Genomic DNA, 17,865 nt, shown 5'->3' with positions numbered 1-17,865 from the left:
ATCCACAACATTCAACCACTGTGACGGTGGACTGTAAAAAATGAGTCTGGACCAGACACTCGAGTGACTGACATCAGGAGAAACGATCTACAAAATCAGGTACAATGACAGTTGGGATCTAACGATGCATCGAACTATCGATGGATTGCAATTGTTGAGTCTGCGATAGGAATTAATTGATGGCAGAAACGAAAAAACTATCGATGGTTTAGTAATTGACTTCCGTTGATAAATGCGCAGCACAAAATACAGGAAGTACTCAGATTTGTTCACTTTGAGTTAAGAGTTATCTGCCCCTGTTACCTCTTAAACACACTTGATCTGGGCTTAAAGTTTCTTGTCAGTTATTAAAAGAGACTGAAACTACTTCAACTTGTTAGCATTTCATATAAACTATATACATTCATTTGGGAAATGACTTCAAATGAGACAATTCAAAGGAAAAAAAAATATTGCAATAGTTGGTCGCAATAGACTATCGCTATCACAATAGTTGTTTCTCCCTCAATAGTCACCCCTAAATGACAGACACCAACCCCGTTATTCACCCCTTACAGCTGTAATATTGCGGAGTAGACTGTTACACAAAGAAACACATACAAACAATACACGAAAATATCACACAAGAGGATAACAATGAATTCTGATAGTTTAATGACACGAAAGGTCATTTGTAGCCAGATCTGGTCATGATATGATACTTATCTTGATACGCAGAAACAACATTCAGGTCTTGAACTTATGCATTTCACAGGAGAGTAAGCTTTGTAACAGACTCTTTCTGCCATTCTGAGTCCGGGCGGTGGGGTAGCCTAGTGGTTGAGGCATTCGCTCGTCACGCTGAAGACCCGAGTTCGATTCCCCACCTGGGCACAATATATGAAGCCCATTTCTGGTGTCCCCCGCCATGATATTGCTGGAATATTGCTAAAAGTGGCGTAAAAGCAAACTCACTCATTCCATAATGAACTGAAGACCCTAAAACACACCTAAGGTACAATAGATCACCTTGCCCAGAACAGACAAGAGTGGCGATCCTTTGTTGCTGCCTAACATGGATAAGTAAGTAAGGAACGTTCATAATTTATGGCTGGGGGTGGGAGTGTTTGGGGGTGGGGGTGTGTGTGATGATGATGATGATTTTTATGGAGAAGCATGTACAATCTGAATGAAACCCCCTAAAATTTACGTACAAAGTAAGTGATTCCCCCTGCATGTCATGTACAAAATCAATTACCCTCCCTCCCCTTCCCATAATTTTGAAGCATAATTTAATAAAATAGTTATGTACAAAATTGCTGACCCCCCTCACGTCCCCAGATAAAAATGGGTGACCCACCCTTAAAATCATCATGACACCCCTCCCCCTTGCTATAACTTAAGAACGGTCCCTAAGTCCATAAGAAATGTGGAAACCAAAACTATCCAAAACAGCCCATAAGTAATTAAAAAATGTTTGAATTGTCATGCATCTTGATAGAGGTTTGTATGCATCATGTATCGTATCGAAGACCTCGTATCATGGTACATCACCCTTATTGGATACAGGAAGTCTCAATGTTCTTTTACTACAAAATTCCATGAAGTGTTGTCATGACAACCATACCTTGAATATCCTGTTGAGTTGATCTATTTCAGACTTGCCGGGCCACAGTGCTTTCATTGTGAGGAACTCGGCAAATATACACCCCACGGACCACATGTCAATAGCACAGGTGTACAACTGAAATACACAACAACTCACTCAATACATCATCAAATACTGCTGTACATGTCAATAGCACAGGTGTACAACTGAAATACACAACAACTCACTCAATACATCGTCAAATACTGCTGTACATGTCAATAGCACAGGTGTACAACTGAAATACACAACAACTCACTCAATACATCGTCAAATACTGCTGCACATGTCAATAGCACAGGTGTACAACTGAAATACACAACAGCTCACTCAATACATCATCAAGACTTGATTTGCAATTGTATGCTTATAATTTTGTTTATTTGTTTTTTCATGATCAGCAATGTATATTATATGTCATGAATAAGTGATAATTGTGTTTTAATTATGTTTGTTTTTTGGTTGCATGTGACCTTTAAGCATATCTTTGAAAGTTTATGTTAGATTCTTACGGCTCCGAGTGAACTTTCATTCCCAGTTTGTTACAAGACAAATTGAGAACTAGACTGAAAAGACACTTCTCAGATGAGATCTACCCAATGGGACTTATGTTAATACTTCAGGTTATGCAAGGTGCATCAAAAACACGAAATGACGACAGTGTGGAATACAGGGATGGGAAGTTTCCGTGGATTTGATTCCACTGGGGTTATTCTTGTGAATCGTCAAAACCTGCGGCCTATACTCATTCTCATCCCTGGGAATATGCATTGACTAAAGTTGTACATAGAGACATCTGTAAATTTGACACATTGGCATTTCACTGTATTTAAAAACACACTTGACATACATATAAAATGAATCAGTTTTCGGTATCATGCAAAGCTAAAAATACCCCGACCAAAGATGAAGTAGCATAGTTATCTTATTTTTAATAAACAAATAAAGAAAAGAAAGGAAACAACTGATGGATGTCAAATCACCTTTGTTCCTAGGAGTAGCTCTGGAGCTCTGTACCACAACGTGACTACAATGGGCGTGTATTGTTTCAACGGGGAGCCATACTCTCGCGCCAGACCGAAGTCTCCGACCTTCAAGATACCCTTGTGACTGAGGAGGAGGTTCGAGGTCTTCAGGTCGCGATGGAGGATCCAGTTGTCATGGAGATGGGTCACAGCACGAAGGAGCTGCTGCATCAGCGTTTTTACTTCCCCTGGAAACCAGCCTCAGAGTTAGTGAGGGCTTGTGACCCAAGGCATCATATAAGGGTTGGACATGAACGACAACATATTCCTATCACACACAGTGAGTGAGTGAGTTTGGTTTTACACCCCTTTTACCAATATTCCAGCAATATCATGGCTGGGACACCAGAAATGGGCTTCACACATTGTACCCATGTGGGGAATCGAACCCGGGTCTTCGGTGTGATGTGCGAACGCTTTAACCACTAGACTACCCCATCGACCCCCTCTACCAGACACAGGGACCAGTCACTATCTGGTGTTTGTTCCATATATACTAAGAATCTTTGAATTTCTTTGGTTGGGGACTGCTGACTCAATATTAAGAAAACCATTCTGACCACTAATTCTGACAAGACAACTTGTAAGTGTTAATGCTGACTGAGTTTTCAATTGTTCAGTCAGCATTTAAATATATTATTTCCTAACATGATAAGGATTAACCCCTGAAAACATTTTCAAAACAATTAATCATGATAGATACTAATATGAACTAATATGAACAGGTACATGAAATCTATTGTGGTACTACTTTCATTCACAAATCACGTGGAGGAAATGAAATGAATCTCCCAGACTCCTGTTACTTCGAATATTTCAAGGTGACAACTCTGGTGAACATCCCACCAGTCAATCTCTAAAAGGAGGTGTTCAGTCACCCAGACAAGGGAGATAACTCTGTATGTACTCACCAACAAGGAACGGTTGTTTCATGGTCTCCATTAGACTTTTGAGGTCGTGTTCGACGTAGTCCATCACAATGTAGATCTTGTCCATATTGCTGCCGACAACGATCTCCTGACAACAAAAACATGGACACTGTCAACAAAAGGCCTACCCAGACCTACGCTAATCAATATTTGATTTACCCTGAACTAAACTCCTCACCTAAATTAGCCAAAGCTATCTTTGACCTACCTTACAGGGGTGGAAATAACTTTAAAATTGCTAGTGTACTCCGGTACAGTGGCACATGTCAAATCACTTGCCCTGATAATTTTTCCACTATACTGGCCGATTTTCTTGTTGAGTTTTATACAACATAATAACATTGGAAAGTCAACTGCACAGGTATAACGTGGCAAACAAATTTGCTAGCCCGACAGAAAAAAACACTGGACTTGGGCTTCGGGCAATGGGTTATTTCCATCCCTGCCTTACAACAACACTGACCTTTCCTTTGCTACCCTCAACTAACATGGCCTCCCCTAAACCTACCCTATATAACCCTGATGTCTTCAGAAACATCTTGACATACTCTGTAACACCTTGGAGCACAATAACAGCCTGGACCTATTCATCAATACCATGACATATCCTGGTGACCATGACCTGCTCCATGTTATCTTGGACTACCCTTGGCATACTCTACAACCCTGGAGCTACCCCAGATAACCCTGACCCATGAAAATCCTGTTTGGAATTGGTCTTCAGCAAACCATGTTGTTGGATGGGTGGTCAGGCTTACTGACTTGGTCGACACATGTCATCGTATTTCAATTGTGTAGATCGATGCTCATACTATTATTCACTGGACTGTCTGATCAAGACTTGATTATTTACAGACCACGTCCATATAGCTGGTATATTGCTGAGCATGGCATTAAACAATAAATCATCCTAAAACACCCTGAATCAACCCTATAACATCCTCACCTAAAGTGACCTGACCTATCCTCAAACATCTTGACATACTCTCTAACATGCTGACCTACCTAAATCCCATGATGTACCCCAGAACCTCTGACCTACCCTGAAGACCCCTGACCAATCCTCTAACACACTGACCAACCTTGAAGTCCACTGACCTATCCTGAAGGCCGAAGCCCCCTGACCTACCCTGAAGCCCCCTGACCTACCCTGACCTCCCCTGAAGACCCCTGTCCTACCGTGAAGACCCCTGACCTCCCCTGAAGCCCCCTGACCTATCCTGAAGCCCTCCGACGTACCCTGAAGCCCCCTGACCTCCCCTGAAGACCCCTGACCTACCTTGAAGCCCCCAAAGCCCCTGACATACCCTGAAGCCCCCGACTTACCCTGACCTACCCTGAAGACCCTGACCTCCCTTGAAGCCCCCTGACCCCCTGACCTACCCTAAAACTCTCTGATCTATCCTGAAGCCCCCTGACATACCCAGAAGCCCCTGACCTTCCCTGAAGCCCCGACCTACCCTGAAGCACCCTGACCTACCCCGAAGCACCCGACTTACCCTGACCTCCCCTGAAGCTCCCCTGACCTACCCTGAAACTCTCTGATCTACCCTGAAGCCCCGAAGCCCCCTGACCTACCCTGACAGTGACAATGTTGTAGTGTTGGGCCTTCAGTAATGTGTTGATCTCCCTGAGAGATGTGATTGGGAAGCCCTCTTTCTCCTTCTCCATCTTCAGCCGCTTCAGAGCCACGATCTCGTTTGTCTTCTTGTCCTTGGCTCGGTACACCACGCCGTACGTCCCTTCCTCGATCCGGTTCAGGCAGCTGAACTCTTCAACACTACGACAGCCCTGAAACACCAGAGCGACATCTTGATTCCACAGAAAATTCCAGTGCCTGAAACCCAAACTGCTTACTGCCTCCAAAATATTTAGTCAGTCTGATACTTCAATGTCACGACAATAAAATACCTGTAAACTGAGGGAAGCATCTTTTCATAATATGGCATCATGGATAGCACAAGCCATATTCCACAGAGTAATCTTAGCGCAAAGAGGAACTCCCATACATTAACACAGACCTTAGCGCAGAGGTGATCGTAACTCCCATACACAGACGTACAAATGTCGTAACGCTACTACTGTTTTGGGGAACCTGGCCCTGGAGAAACGGTGCACCCTTAAGAGATTGAGATTTGACAAACTTCACAGCGTTCAGTACCTGTAATGCTGGGAAATAGGGAGGGAGTTTAATCTCTTGTTCCAGCGGTGAAGGTGGTGGGGAGTCTGCAATGTAGTCCACGTTGTTGTTCGCGTTGAGCATGTCAACGCTCTCTGTCTCACTCTCATTCTCTGACTGGTCATCAAACTTGGAGCGTACTTTCTCTGGAATTCAATTAATGAAAATTCAGTTCAATTTATCTTACATATTAACAGCAACTAGCTTCTACTGACGTTGAGAGGAGCAAAATTAATTAGTGACGTCATTAATTGAGAGCTGTGTGCGAGTGAAATCTATGCCGCTTTTAGCAATATTCCAGCAATATCACGGTTGGGGACACCAGAAAAATTGAGAGCTGAACAAAGTTGATTTAAATGATGTCAGATGACAAAGTGATGTAGATGTTTATTGATGAGTGCTGTACCATGATGGCCGTTGCTGCCGACGCCCTCGCTGACCTTGCTGCTGGATGTGCTGCTGCTGTTGTCACTCTCTGAAACAGACACAACATATACTGATACACTGAATACAGGCCAAATGTATAGACACATTGTATACGGGCATGTTTTATAAACACATTGTATACAAACATGGCCAAATGTATGGAGACACATTATATACAGGCAAATATACAGGCATGTTTCATAAACTTTTACATTATACAGTATACATACACATTGTATGCAAACAGTTTATAAACTTGTGTATACAGGCCCAAATATATAGACACATTGTTGTATAAACATTTTCGACTGAAAAATGTCCTGTGATTGTATCAAGGCAAAATGTATCAGGACACATTGTATACCAAATCATGTGAACAGAATTGGGGGAGGCGGGCCCTACCCCAAGGACGACTAAGAATTGAACACATGTATACATGTAAAGCACACTCAAAATATAGCGTCGTATGTCACTTTCGACCCAGTTTGCACAGCGAGAGAGGAAGCATTGCAACTGTATGTAATGAGACAGGCAGCAATCCGTTGGCTTCTTTCATAAACACATTTGGGGAAAACAAAATATCACTACAGGCAAGATGGAAGGGGTACATTTGTATATGACCCGCACCGGTCGGGGTGGGACACTGTCACTGGAGAACATGCAAAATGCATTAGAGCTTTTGATGTTGTATACAAAATACGGTTTACGATGCGATAAACACACTTATACTGGGTAAGCAAATGTATGATACTGTATAGTCAGCGCCCGGTCGGACGACATAGCATGCAAATTCATAAACACAACTGTGGAAATAGCCCGATGGGTGTGAGGGGACAAATGTGGACTAGAGACATTGTATACAAACATGTTTTATAAACACATTGTATACACTAAATCCGCGCAAGGTGTATAGAATCCGCATTAATGTCTGCAACTGCTGCAGGAATTCAGCGTGCCTCGAGGGTTAGACCTGACAGAGGCCAAGCCACCCACTGTCCGTTTATAAGAATGTCACAGGAGGCAGGCCAGAAACCTGAGAATTGGCCGCACAAGTAGCGAAACTGGCTGGGTGAACTGTGAAAGAACCACGGGAATGATGGTAATGGCGAGAACGCCAAAGAGCGCTTGCCCGTCCAAACCAGCAGGAAGGCGTCGGCATGCGCGCTAAGGTCCATTATCGAGAGCAGAACGGTGTCTGGTCATAAACACATTGTATACAGCATCCACTCGTGCAGGGCCAGGATCCGGCCGAGAAGCGCATCTGCTGCACGGGCATGTTTTATAAACACATTGTATACAGGCAAAATGTATAGACACATTGTATACAGGCCATGTTTTATAAACACATTGTATACAGGCAAAATGTATAGACACATTGTATACAAAAATGTATAGACATGTTTCATAAACACACTGTATACATGCAAATTGTATGGACACATTGCAACTGTATACAGGCAAGTTGTATAAACACATTGTATACAGGCAAATTTTATGGACACAATGTATACAGGCAAAATGTATAGACACATTGTATACAAGCATGTTTTATAAACACACTGTATACAGGCAAAATGTATAGACACATTGTATACAAGCATGTTTTATAAACACAATTGTATACAGGCCAAATGTGTAGACACATTGTATACAAACATGTTTTATAAACACATTGTATACAGGCCAAATGTATAGACACATTGTATACAAACATGTTTCATAAACACACTGTATACATGCAAATTGTATGGACACATTGCAACTGTATACAGGCAAGTTGTATAAACACATTTGTATACAGGCAAATTGTATGGACACAATGTATACAGGCAAAATGTATAGACACATTGTATACAAGCATGTTTTATAAACACACTGTATACAGGCAAAATGTATAGATACAGTGTATACAGGCAAATTGTATGGACACAATGTATACTGGCCAAATGTATAGACACATTGTATACAAACATGTTTTATAAACACATTGTATACAGGCCAAATGTATAGACACATTGTATACAAACATGTTTTATAAACACATTGTATACAGGCAAATTGTATAGACACATTGCAAAGCTGTATACAGGCACATTGTATATAAGCAAATTTGTATACAGGCAACACAATGTATACAGGCAAAATGTATAGACACATTGTATACAAGCATGTTTTATAAACACACTGTATACAGGCAAAATGTATAGATACAGTGTATACAGGCAAATTGTATGGACACAATGTATACTTCTGTGTATAGACACATTGTATACAAACATGTTTTATAAACACATTGTATACAGGCCAAATGTGTAAGATTGTATACAAACATGTTTTATAAACACACTTGTATATTGCACACTGTATACAGGCATGTTGTATAGACACATTTGTATACACATTGTATAAACACAATGTATACAGGCAAAATGTATAGACACATTGTATACAAGCATGTTTTATAAACACATTGTATACAGGCAAGATGTATAGACACATTGTATACAAATGTATAGACATGTTTTATAAAAACACATTGTATACAGGCAAAATGTATAGACACATTGTATACAAGCATGTTTTATAAACACATTGTATACAGGCAAATGTATAGACACATTGTATACAAGCATGTTTTATAAACACATTGTATACAGGCAAATTGTATAAACACATTGTATACAGGCCAAATGTATAGACACATTGTATACAAACATGTTTTATAAACACATTGTATACAGGCAAAATGTATAGACACATTGTATACAAATGTATACAAACATGTTTTATAAACACATTGTATACAGGCAAAATGTATAGACACATTGTATACAAGCATGTTTTATAAACAAATTGTATATAGGCAAAGTGCACCAACACATTGTATACAGGCAAAATGTATAGGCAAAGTGCACCAACACATTGTATACAAGCATGTTTTATATACAAATTGTATATAGGCAAAGTGCACCAACACATTGTATACAGGTGGGTTGGTTGGATTGTTGTTCAACAATACACTGAGCAATATTCCAGCTATATAGCAGCGGTCTGTAAATAATCAAGTCTGGACCAGACAATCCAGTGATCAACAGCATGAGCATCAATCTACGCAGTTGGGATATGATGACATGTGTCAACCAAGTCAGCGAGCCTGACCACCAGATCTTGTTAGTCGCCTCTTACGACAAGCAAGGATTGCTGAAGACCAATTCTAACTTGGATCTTCACTGGTCCAATAGGGTACATCCAGGGTGTTATTTGGGTCCAAGTGGGGGAATGGGCATTTTGCCTAAGATCAGTGTAATTTAACTGTTTAGATTTTTGCAATTATTCTGTCCAACATATTCAGAGATCGAATAATTTTTTCTGTCAAATATAATGCAATTTTTGCATAGTTCTTTTCACAATTATGAGCCAAAAGTATTTTTGTAAAATAAAACAGGAGATTTACCTTTACAAATAAACTTCAAAATTGTCCAGTTGAAATATATAGAACACAAACATGGTTAATGTCTGTGAATATTGCTCACCCCTCGAATCCTGTGATTCTGCCGACTCAGCATATTCCTCCTCCTCCTCTGACTGCTCTTCTTTTTCTTCTTCTTCCTCCTCCTCTTCTTCTTCCTCCTCTTCCTCATCAGACAGGTATTCCTCATGAGCCTCGATGTGAACCTCTCTGTGATCTTCCTCCTCCTCCTCTTCCTCGTCTTCTTCCTCTGGGGTGTGTGGACCCACCATTCGCCCTGCAGGACAACAGAGAAGTGGAACTAGACATGGGAATCTCCTAGTAAGTGAGTTGGGTTTTACTCAGCTTTTAGCAATGTTCCAGCAATATCAAGGCAGGGTGGCACCAGAAATGGGCTTCACACACTGTACCCATGTGGGGAATCAAACCCGGATCTTCGGCGCGACGAGCAAAAGACATTAGGATACCCCACCACCCTTAGTGAATGAGTGCATGCCCCATCTCCCAGTGAACGTACAACACCAGTGTATCTAGCATCTTATTATACTGTACTCCTCACCACTGCTATGCATCCAAATTGGGTACAGTTTTTTGCCACTTTCATCAATATTCTGTAAATATCACAGCCGGGGACACCAGAAATGGGCTTCGCACATCCAAGCCGGGTGTTTGGTGAACGCTTCAACCACTAGGCTAACCCACTACTCCTATGACTGCTAGAGTCTACTAGCCAGAACAAGGGAGATAGAGAAAGAACAATAAAATTTTCATGGATTTAACCGCATAGATAAAACTGAATACGCAGACACCCACCTCGATGTTCACCCTCTTTCCGATGGGATCTTCCCTTGTTATCTGCTTCACGCTGATGGCGCCGATCTCGACTGCGACTGCGGACACGCTCACCATCTGTGCGGACAACCTTTTGTCTCTTTACATGATCTGGGGAGAAACGTCCATAAATCACCTGAAGAAGTATTATCAGGAATAAAATGTTCATGTAAACTTACATCACTGTGACCAGTCATTACAAACAACTGAAGGTTAAATTGTGAATTTATTCACCAAATTTCAAACGTGAAATTTATTAAATTTGCTAATACACTAGCGACACCTGTCACTACATGTCACATGACTGGTCACGTGATTAAAGTGTCGCCTCACAGTTGGTATTATTGCAACTGCATCATGGAGGCATTTAAAGACCTGACTCAGCAGTATAGGTATTCACAGACTGAGAACTGAGTGAGTGAGTGAGTTTAGTTTTATGCCGCTTTTAGCAATATTCCAGCAATACTGTAAATCACGAATTTTTTTGCGGCACAGTATTTTTGCACGTGGCGACCAACAGATGATTTTGTGTCATGATAAAGAACCTTGTAAGGATCTAGATCTACTCAGCTATGTGTCAACCAGTGTGGCGTTTGACATTTCTAGACGGAAAACCTTCGCTTGCGGTGAATACTCGGTGAAGGCTTTGATGTGAGCTATTTTTCTAATGTTTTGTTGATATTTCACAGGCACGAGCTTTTTATATGTTACGATAGTACATTACCGATTTAACTGTTTATATAATTTCATTTGTCTATTTCACCACATGTTCTTCTTACCGAGTCACTTTCTCAGTTCGATACTTAAAAGCAATGTCATTATCTAGCGTTGACAGAATTTCTAACTGTGATATAGATATGTCGTTGTCACAGACAAAACTCAATGTCGGACACCTATGTGTCTGCCTGCCTGTCTGCTAATGACAATATTCAATACACAACTTCGATCACTGACCACATGCAATTTGAACTTAACACCCATCAGGCTATACACCATAAACAAAACACATTGATTTACGGCCCGAGTTCTGTCTCTGTCACATTATGTAATTACACAGACATGCAGGTGTGATACTTGTACACATGACATGTTATGATGTCTTTTGATTGCAAAATGTTATACACAAAAAATGAACATGTATTTACAAAACCCAACATCTCTATATACACACGCGCAATGAGGTGAGGTGAAATTGGGTTTAACGTCGTACTTGAAATATTTCGCTCATATGACGACGTGCATGCAAGTGTATGTGTATGTGCGGCTGCTTGTACTAGCCCAGACTGAAGTTGGTTTTATAGTGCTAGCCCACTGAGATACCATGCCGCAGTGAAGCACTCAGACACATTATACTGACTCCGAGCCGACCAGTCCTTGTTGTACCCATTATGGTCGAGCGCAAGGCAGGGACCAACAAGTACCATATTTTAACGTCTTTTGGCATGACGCGGTTGGGGATCGAACCAGCGACCTTCCGCTCTCCACACACACAATGAGCCATGTGGGCGTTGGCAAATGAGCCATTACACTTGAGTGCACACCCACCCGCTCTGACTGGGTTCGGTATCCCGGGTGCTTCGTTTCGAGGGAAGAAAACCCAAGTACAAAATATTTCACTTTTGATTTGCGATTGTACGCTTATAATTTTGTTTATATGTTTTTCCATAATCAGCAACGTATATTATATGTCATGAATAAGTGATAATTGTGTCTTAATTATGTTTGATTTTTTGGTTGCATGTGACCTTTAATTTATGCATTGTCTAGATCTCTTGTTGATTATATGAACTGGTGAATAATAAAGAGATAATGAGACACGTTATTTGTCGATTGTTTACTGCCTTTGACCAGCAAATTGCGTCATGATATTTTTGCGAGCTCAAGTCATTCGCAGTTTTCACAAAATTATCATGCTCTCAAAAGTTTCGTGGGGACACCAGAAATGGGCTTCACACATTGTATCTATGTGGAGAATCGAACTTGGGTCTTCGGCATGACGAGCAACTGCTTTAACCACCAGGCTACCCCACCGCCGTACAGCAACAAGAAATCATGTCATTTGTTCAGCTATGACACCAACCTGTACGATCATGTCTAGACCAGACAATCCAGTGATTGACAACAGTCAACAATGATCATGATGATCCCTGCCCTAAGCCAGGTAGCTTTGCACAAAGTGATCTTCATCCTAGACTCTGGGGCCGTGGCCTAGTCGAGTAGTTAAAGCGTTCGCTCGTCATGCCGAAGACCCGGGTTCGATTCCCCACATGGGTACAATGTGAAGCCAATTCCGGTGTCCCCCGCTGTGATATTGCTAGAATATTGCTAAAAGCGGTGTAAAACCAAACTCACCCACTCACTCATCCTAGGCTGATGTTACCTCCATACATTGACAGACTTAGAGCTAAGGTAGTTTTGTATAATGACCCCCAGGTTGATGAATCTGAACACAACATGCATCTGGTCATCTCTTATGTCGAGCATAGTTTGCTTCGGCCCATTACAACACAGAATCCACTTGAGGTAGAATCCACCTTACGCAATTATGTGAATCTACGTATCTGACCTGGCAAACATTTATCTGTCTTTTCGGTCATGGTGTCCAGTGCAATGATTTTCCATTATATTTTTCCACTTGTTGACATGGTAATTTTTTGCGTTAAGCTTACTCTCTGATCTTGATTGCTGGGCTTGCCTTCTGTCTTCCTCCTTCCTACGAGCTCTCTCCCTCTCCTCTCGTATTCTTCTAGCTCTCTGCTTCTCTCGTTCAAGCTGTTCAAGTCTCTCTCTGGGAAGGAAGGAATGATCACTGTACAGTGTTGTGTACAGTATTATGTACAGTATTCATTGTGTAACAACGGTCCAAGTGTAATACATTGTACATGAAGATTCAGTAAAGGACAGTGGTGTGCTATATTTAGACTTGGACTAGATTTAGACAGAAAGATCTGGGAGTATTGCAGGGTTTTGGTCTCACTGTCCACTTGGTTTTTTTTGGTTTAACGCTGCACTCAGGAATATTCCAGCTACATGGCGTTGCATATAAATAATCGAATCTGGACCAGACGATCCAGTGATTAACATCATGAACATTGATCTATGCAGTTGGGATACAATGACATGTATCAACCAAGTCAACGAGCCTGACCACCTGATCCTGTTAGTCACCTCTGACAAGGATGGGTGGCTGAAGACCAGTTTTAACTGGGATCTTCACTGTTACATCTTGTTTTACATGATATGAAGCTGAGATGACAGACAAAGATCATTTACCTTTCATCTTGAGATTCTTGTCTCTTCCTCATTTCACGAGCCTCGCGCGATTCCATTTTTATTCGCCTCTCTTTTTCCTTTTCCTTTCTTTCTCTCTCAGCCTCTCTTGCCTTCTGTCGTTCCCGCTCCACTTCACGTTCTCTCTGCCACTCCCTGTCCATCTCCTTCTGTTCCCGGTGTCGATCCCGCATCTGGACCAATCTGTGACGGTCTTGTTCTTGTTGCCGGCCTTGGTGACCTCCTTACAACAAACAGGTAGGCGTTATGATAGTTTAACACCATACTCAGCAATATTACAACTATATGGCTGTAGTCTGTATATAATCAAGTCTGGACCAGGCAATCCAGTGATCACCAGCATGAGCATCGATCTACTCAATTGGGATACGATGATATGTGTCAACAAAGTCAGCTAGTCAGACCACCACACTCAGCAATATTCCAACTATATGGCAGCAGTCTGTAAATAATCGTGTCTGGACCACACATTCCAGTGATCAACAGCATGAACATTGATCTACGCAACTGAAATACGATAACATGACCATCTGATCCCGTCCGTCGTTCGCCTCTTATGACAAGCATGTGTTGCTGAAGACCAATTCTAACCCAGACCTTCACGGGTTCCACTTTAGTTGTATTGTATGGAATGGTATTGTTTGTAGACTCTGTACAGATAAACACTTACTTTCTCGGTCTCTGTACTCTCTCTCTCGGTCTCGTCTGTCCCTCTCTCGTCGCCGCTCCTCTTTATGTTTATGTTTACGGGATTTCTCCTTGCGGCCTGCATGAGTTTGAGGAGGTTTTATGTCCAGGCCATCCCCGTCTTCTCCCCCACTTCTGTAACCATGGCAATAAGACATCAAATCAATACAACCACTTTTGCATACCATGTGAACATGGTGAAGATTTCCCATTGTTACATCTTGGTTGATTTTGGTTTGTTGTTTAATGCAGCACTCAGCAATATTACAGCTACATGGCGGATGTCTGTAAATAATCTATTCTGAACCAGACAATCCAGTGATCAACATCATAAGCATTGGTCTACGCAGTTGGGACATAATGACACATTGTAAAATCTAATTACAAGCAACAAGAACATGTTATCTGTACAACTTGTCATGTAATCCTGTTCGTCCAACTTCTAACTCAACTACAAGAAACAAGTACTTGTTTCTGTCAATACTAACATGAAACAGCTACCATATGTTGAAACACAGTTTGGTTTGGGATACACCCAAACCGGCCCCAAGCCGAACCGGCCCCTGGATATTTAACCCAAACCGGCCCCTGGATATTTAACCCAAACCGTCCCCGCACCCGAACCGGCCCCTAGGTTAATTAACGATAATCAGACAGACAATTAATCAGACCGACATGAAGATTTCAGTTAATTTATTATATATATACAGACATGAAGATTTCAATTAATTTATTATATATATATAGACATGAAGATTTCAGTTTATTATATATATATACAGACATGAAGATTTCAATTAATTTATTATATATATATACAGACATGAAGATTTCAATTAATATATTATATATATATACAGACATGAAGATTTCAATTAATTTATTATATATATATAGACATGAAGATTTCAGTTAATTTATTATATATATATACAGACATGAAGATTTTAATTAATTTATTATATAGGCACTGTTGTCTTTCGCGGCATCTCAATGAGCAGTAAACGCAAGAATCGGGTCACGTTATCCATGATGAACAAATTATGAATCATGTCCTTCAGATAATGTCTTTTATATGATTATACGCAAGGTGAAGATAACAGTATACGGTGCAGTTGACATTGAGTGAACGCAATCAGTGTCAAGTAAGAGCATACGCTTAAGACAACATGTACATTAATTCGCTCACGATAATCCGTTCAAAGAAATATTAAAACAACACATTCACTTTAATCGCTCAGTGAGACATGCGTAAAATAACAGTTTAATTTTGGGGCTGAAGAATGTTTTAGTTTTCATAATGTTAGCAGAATTCACTCTGTGATTGTGAAAGGTGGTTAATGTGTGTTGAACATCTTGACAAATGTTCCACACATGGAAACATGCGAAAAGATGAAGGACGACATTATTTTTCGATACTGGAAACTTGGGCGTAACAAAGGTGAAACGTGAATTCATTATATTGGATTTATGTGCTACTCTTGTATTGAATTAATGTGTCAATTCTGTGGATACGATACAACGAAATGTAAGTACACGTTTTACTTTAGTATTGTTTTGCAATTGATTTTTTAGATTCTTAAAAGAATTACATAAAATGTCCTCTACCACGGGATCTCCGTGATCAGCAGCACTTGCATGTTCACTTGCCTCTCATCGACACTAATATTCGCTAATATATTTTCAAAAATCGATATTACATGTAAAGACATATGAGTAATATGTTTTCGTCATTTATGTTAAAGGAACTTTAATTCATATGTCAATGTAGAAATATTTACTTCTCGGGGCCGGTTTGGGTCAAATATCAGGGGTCGGTTCGGGTTAAATATCAGGGGCCGGTTCGGCTTGGGGCCGGTTCGGGGGTAATTCTTTGGTTTCATGGAACTTATTTGCCTTGAAACATGGTGTGTCAACATAATGTTTGATGAAAACCTAAATATTAGGTTCACAACCCACAGACACCAGATATTCGCATGACCAAAGTTATTTTGTGTAACACGACACTAGAGCCATATTCCAGCCATACGAGCCATCTCCAATAGAACTAGAAATATTTCTAAAAATGTCTCCTCGTTGGTTAACACAACTCAATAGACTGGACACAAAAGAGTATAAATATATCTAATGCCCCAAAAATACCAATATCCAATGTGCATGATATCATGGGTAAATACTTCATGGTTCCAAAAAAGGAAAGATCAGACAGGTGCATTTCGTGGAAATGAATCATTTCAAAAGAGAAAGAATAATTCAGATACCTAAAACTACACAGCTTTCAGCAAATCTTAAAAAGGATAAACAAAATTAAGATCTTGAACTTGAAGTATGTGACTACCTGTCTTTGTCTGAGAAGTCCTGATCTTCTGGGTCATCAATAACAATTGCCTCCTGGGATTGTGGGGAGAGAGACAGCTGACGTTCATTGTCCGAGGCCCGGTGGTGATCAGGACTCGGTTCCAGCTCACCCTGCTCATACGAGCTGTCGGCATCATCGGACATCTGTCAACACAAAACAGGAACCTCAGCATAATTGCAGAATGACACTTTGGCCATGAGTCAGAAGCCTCAACCACCTTGAGGTAGGCTTCCTGTTTATGCTTTTCCAAGCAGCTCCAGCTCAAGTCTGGTCACAGTGTTACAGAACAATGTAACCACCATAAAAGCTCAACAGAAGAACAACTCCCAAAATTAGGAACATCTGTTATTTGTATTATCTGTGTAACCATGGTAACATCATGAGATTTGTTGTATACATGAGCATGTTGAGGGCTGAGACCACATTATTGGCAACAATGCTGTGATAAAGTGGAAAGACTTCCGCCCGTATCCCCCCTTAAATTTCATTCTAGTCAAATCATATTACCTGAACATATATTCCTCATTTCACAAGGATGAGTTTTAACATGTTTCTTTAATTGCATCTGAACTAATCTAACCAACTTCTAAAAATGCCACTCGAAGAAATTGTTCAAAGTGCTTGTTCGGGAAGGGGATCCATGGTAAAGGGACACAACTAGTAAACTTGGAATCGAAGAGTCACTATTGATCTGTACAGTGACAGCCCAAAACGGCAGACAATTAGCGCTACAGTGAATTGCGCCCGCTTAACTATACCCTCGCTACGGAAATACGTCATTTTACTTAAAAACATTTCGTGGTATTTGATTTTCTCGATAGGCAATCCAACATGTTCATTTCTGATTCTGCCCATCATCACTCCAACATGCAATGTAGCATCTACGATCCTAAATTAAATATTTCTGTGACTGGTCATTCAATATACACTGACGACTTACCGTCTTTGTTTTGTATGTTTTGAGCAAACTATCTTAAAAGAAAGTCAATAAACGATAGACGTTCAAAAACGTTTTTGTTTTCGGAGTGAACCGGAAACGGAA

The 17,865-nt window shown here is 40.7% G+C and overlaps 1 protein-coding gene across 1 annotated transcript in view; it reads right to left on the bottom strand.

Moving 5' to 3' along the window:
* The window catches only part of LOC124280349 (cyclin-dependent kinase 11B-like), a 23,156-nt gene extending 5,291 nt beyond the window's left edge, over positions 1-17,865 (bottom strand). The window contains exons 1-13 of the mRNA XM_046716256.1: positions 17,764-17,865; positions 16,803-16,966; positions 14,448-14,599; positions 13,760-14,000; positions 13,156-13,274; positions 10,469-10,597; positions 9,720-9,932; positions 6,167-6,235; positions 5,743-5,906; positions 5,160-5,372; positions 3,564-3,669; positions 2,611-2,840; positions 1,607-1,723 (exon numbers count right to left, since the gene is read on the bottom strand). Of these exons, the coding sequence (XP_046572212.1) occupies positions 1,607-1,723; positions 2,611-2,840; positions 3,564-3,669; positions 5,160-5,372; positions 5,743-5,906; positions 6,167-6,235; positions 9,720-9,932; positions 10,469-10,597; positions 13,156-13,274; positions 13,760-14,000; positions 14,448-14,599; positions 16,803-16,966 (1,917 nt within the window). The 5' untranslated portion in view covers positions 17,764-17,865. The remainder of the gene's footprint in view (positions 1-1,606; positions 1,724-2,610; positions 2,841-3,563; positions 3,670-5,159; positions 5,373-5,742; positions 5,907-6,166; positions 6,236-9,719; positions 9,933-10,468; positions 10,598-13,155; positions 13,275-13,759; positions 14,001-14,447; positions 14,600-16,802; positions 16,967-17,763) is intronic.

This window comes from Haliotis rubra, unplaced genomic scaffold (assembly GCF_003918875.1).
Source record: "Haliotis rubra isolate DU_JTF1 unplaced genomic scaffold, ASM391887v1 Scf265, whole genome shotgun sequence".
Classification (NCBI taxonomy): Eukaryota; Metazoa; Mollusca; class Gastropoda; order Lepetellida; family Haliotidae; genus Haliotis; species Haliotis rubra.
This window is presented reverse-complemented; position numbering and strand designations above follow the sequence as displayed.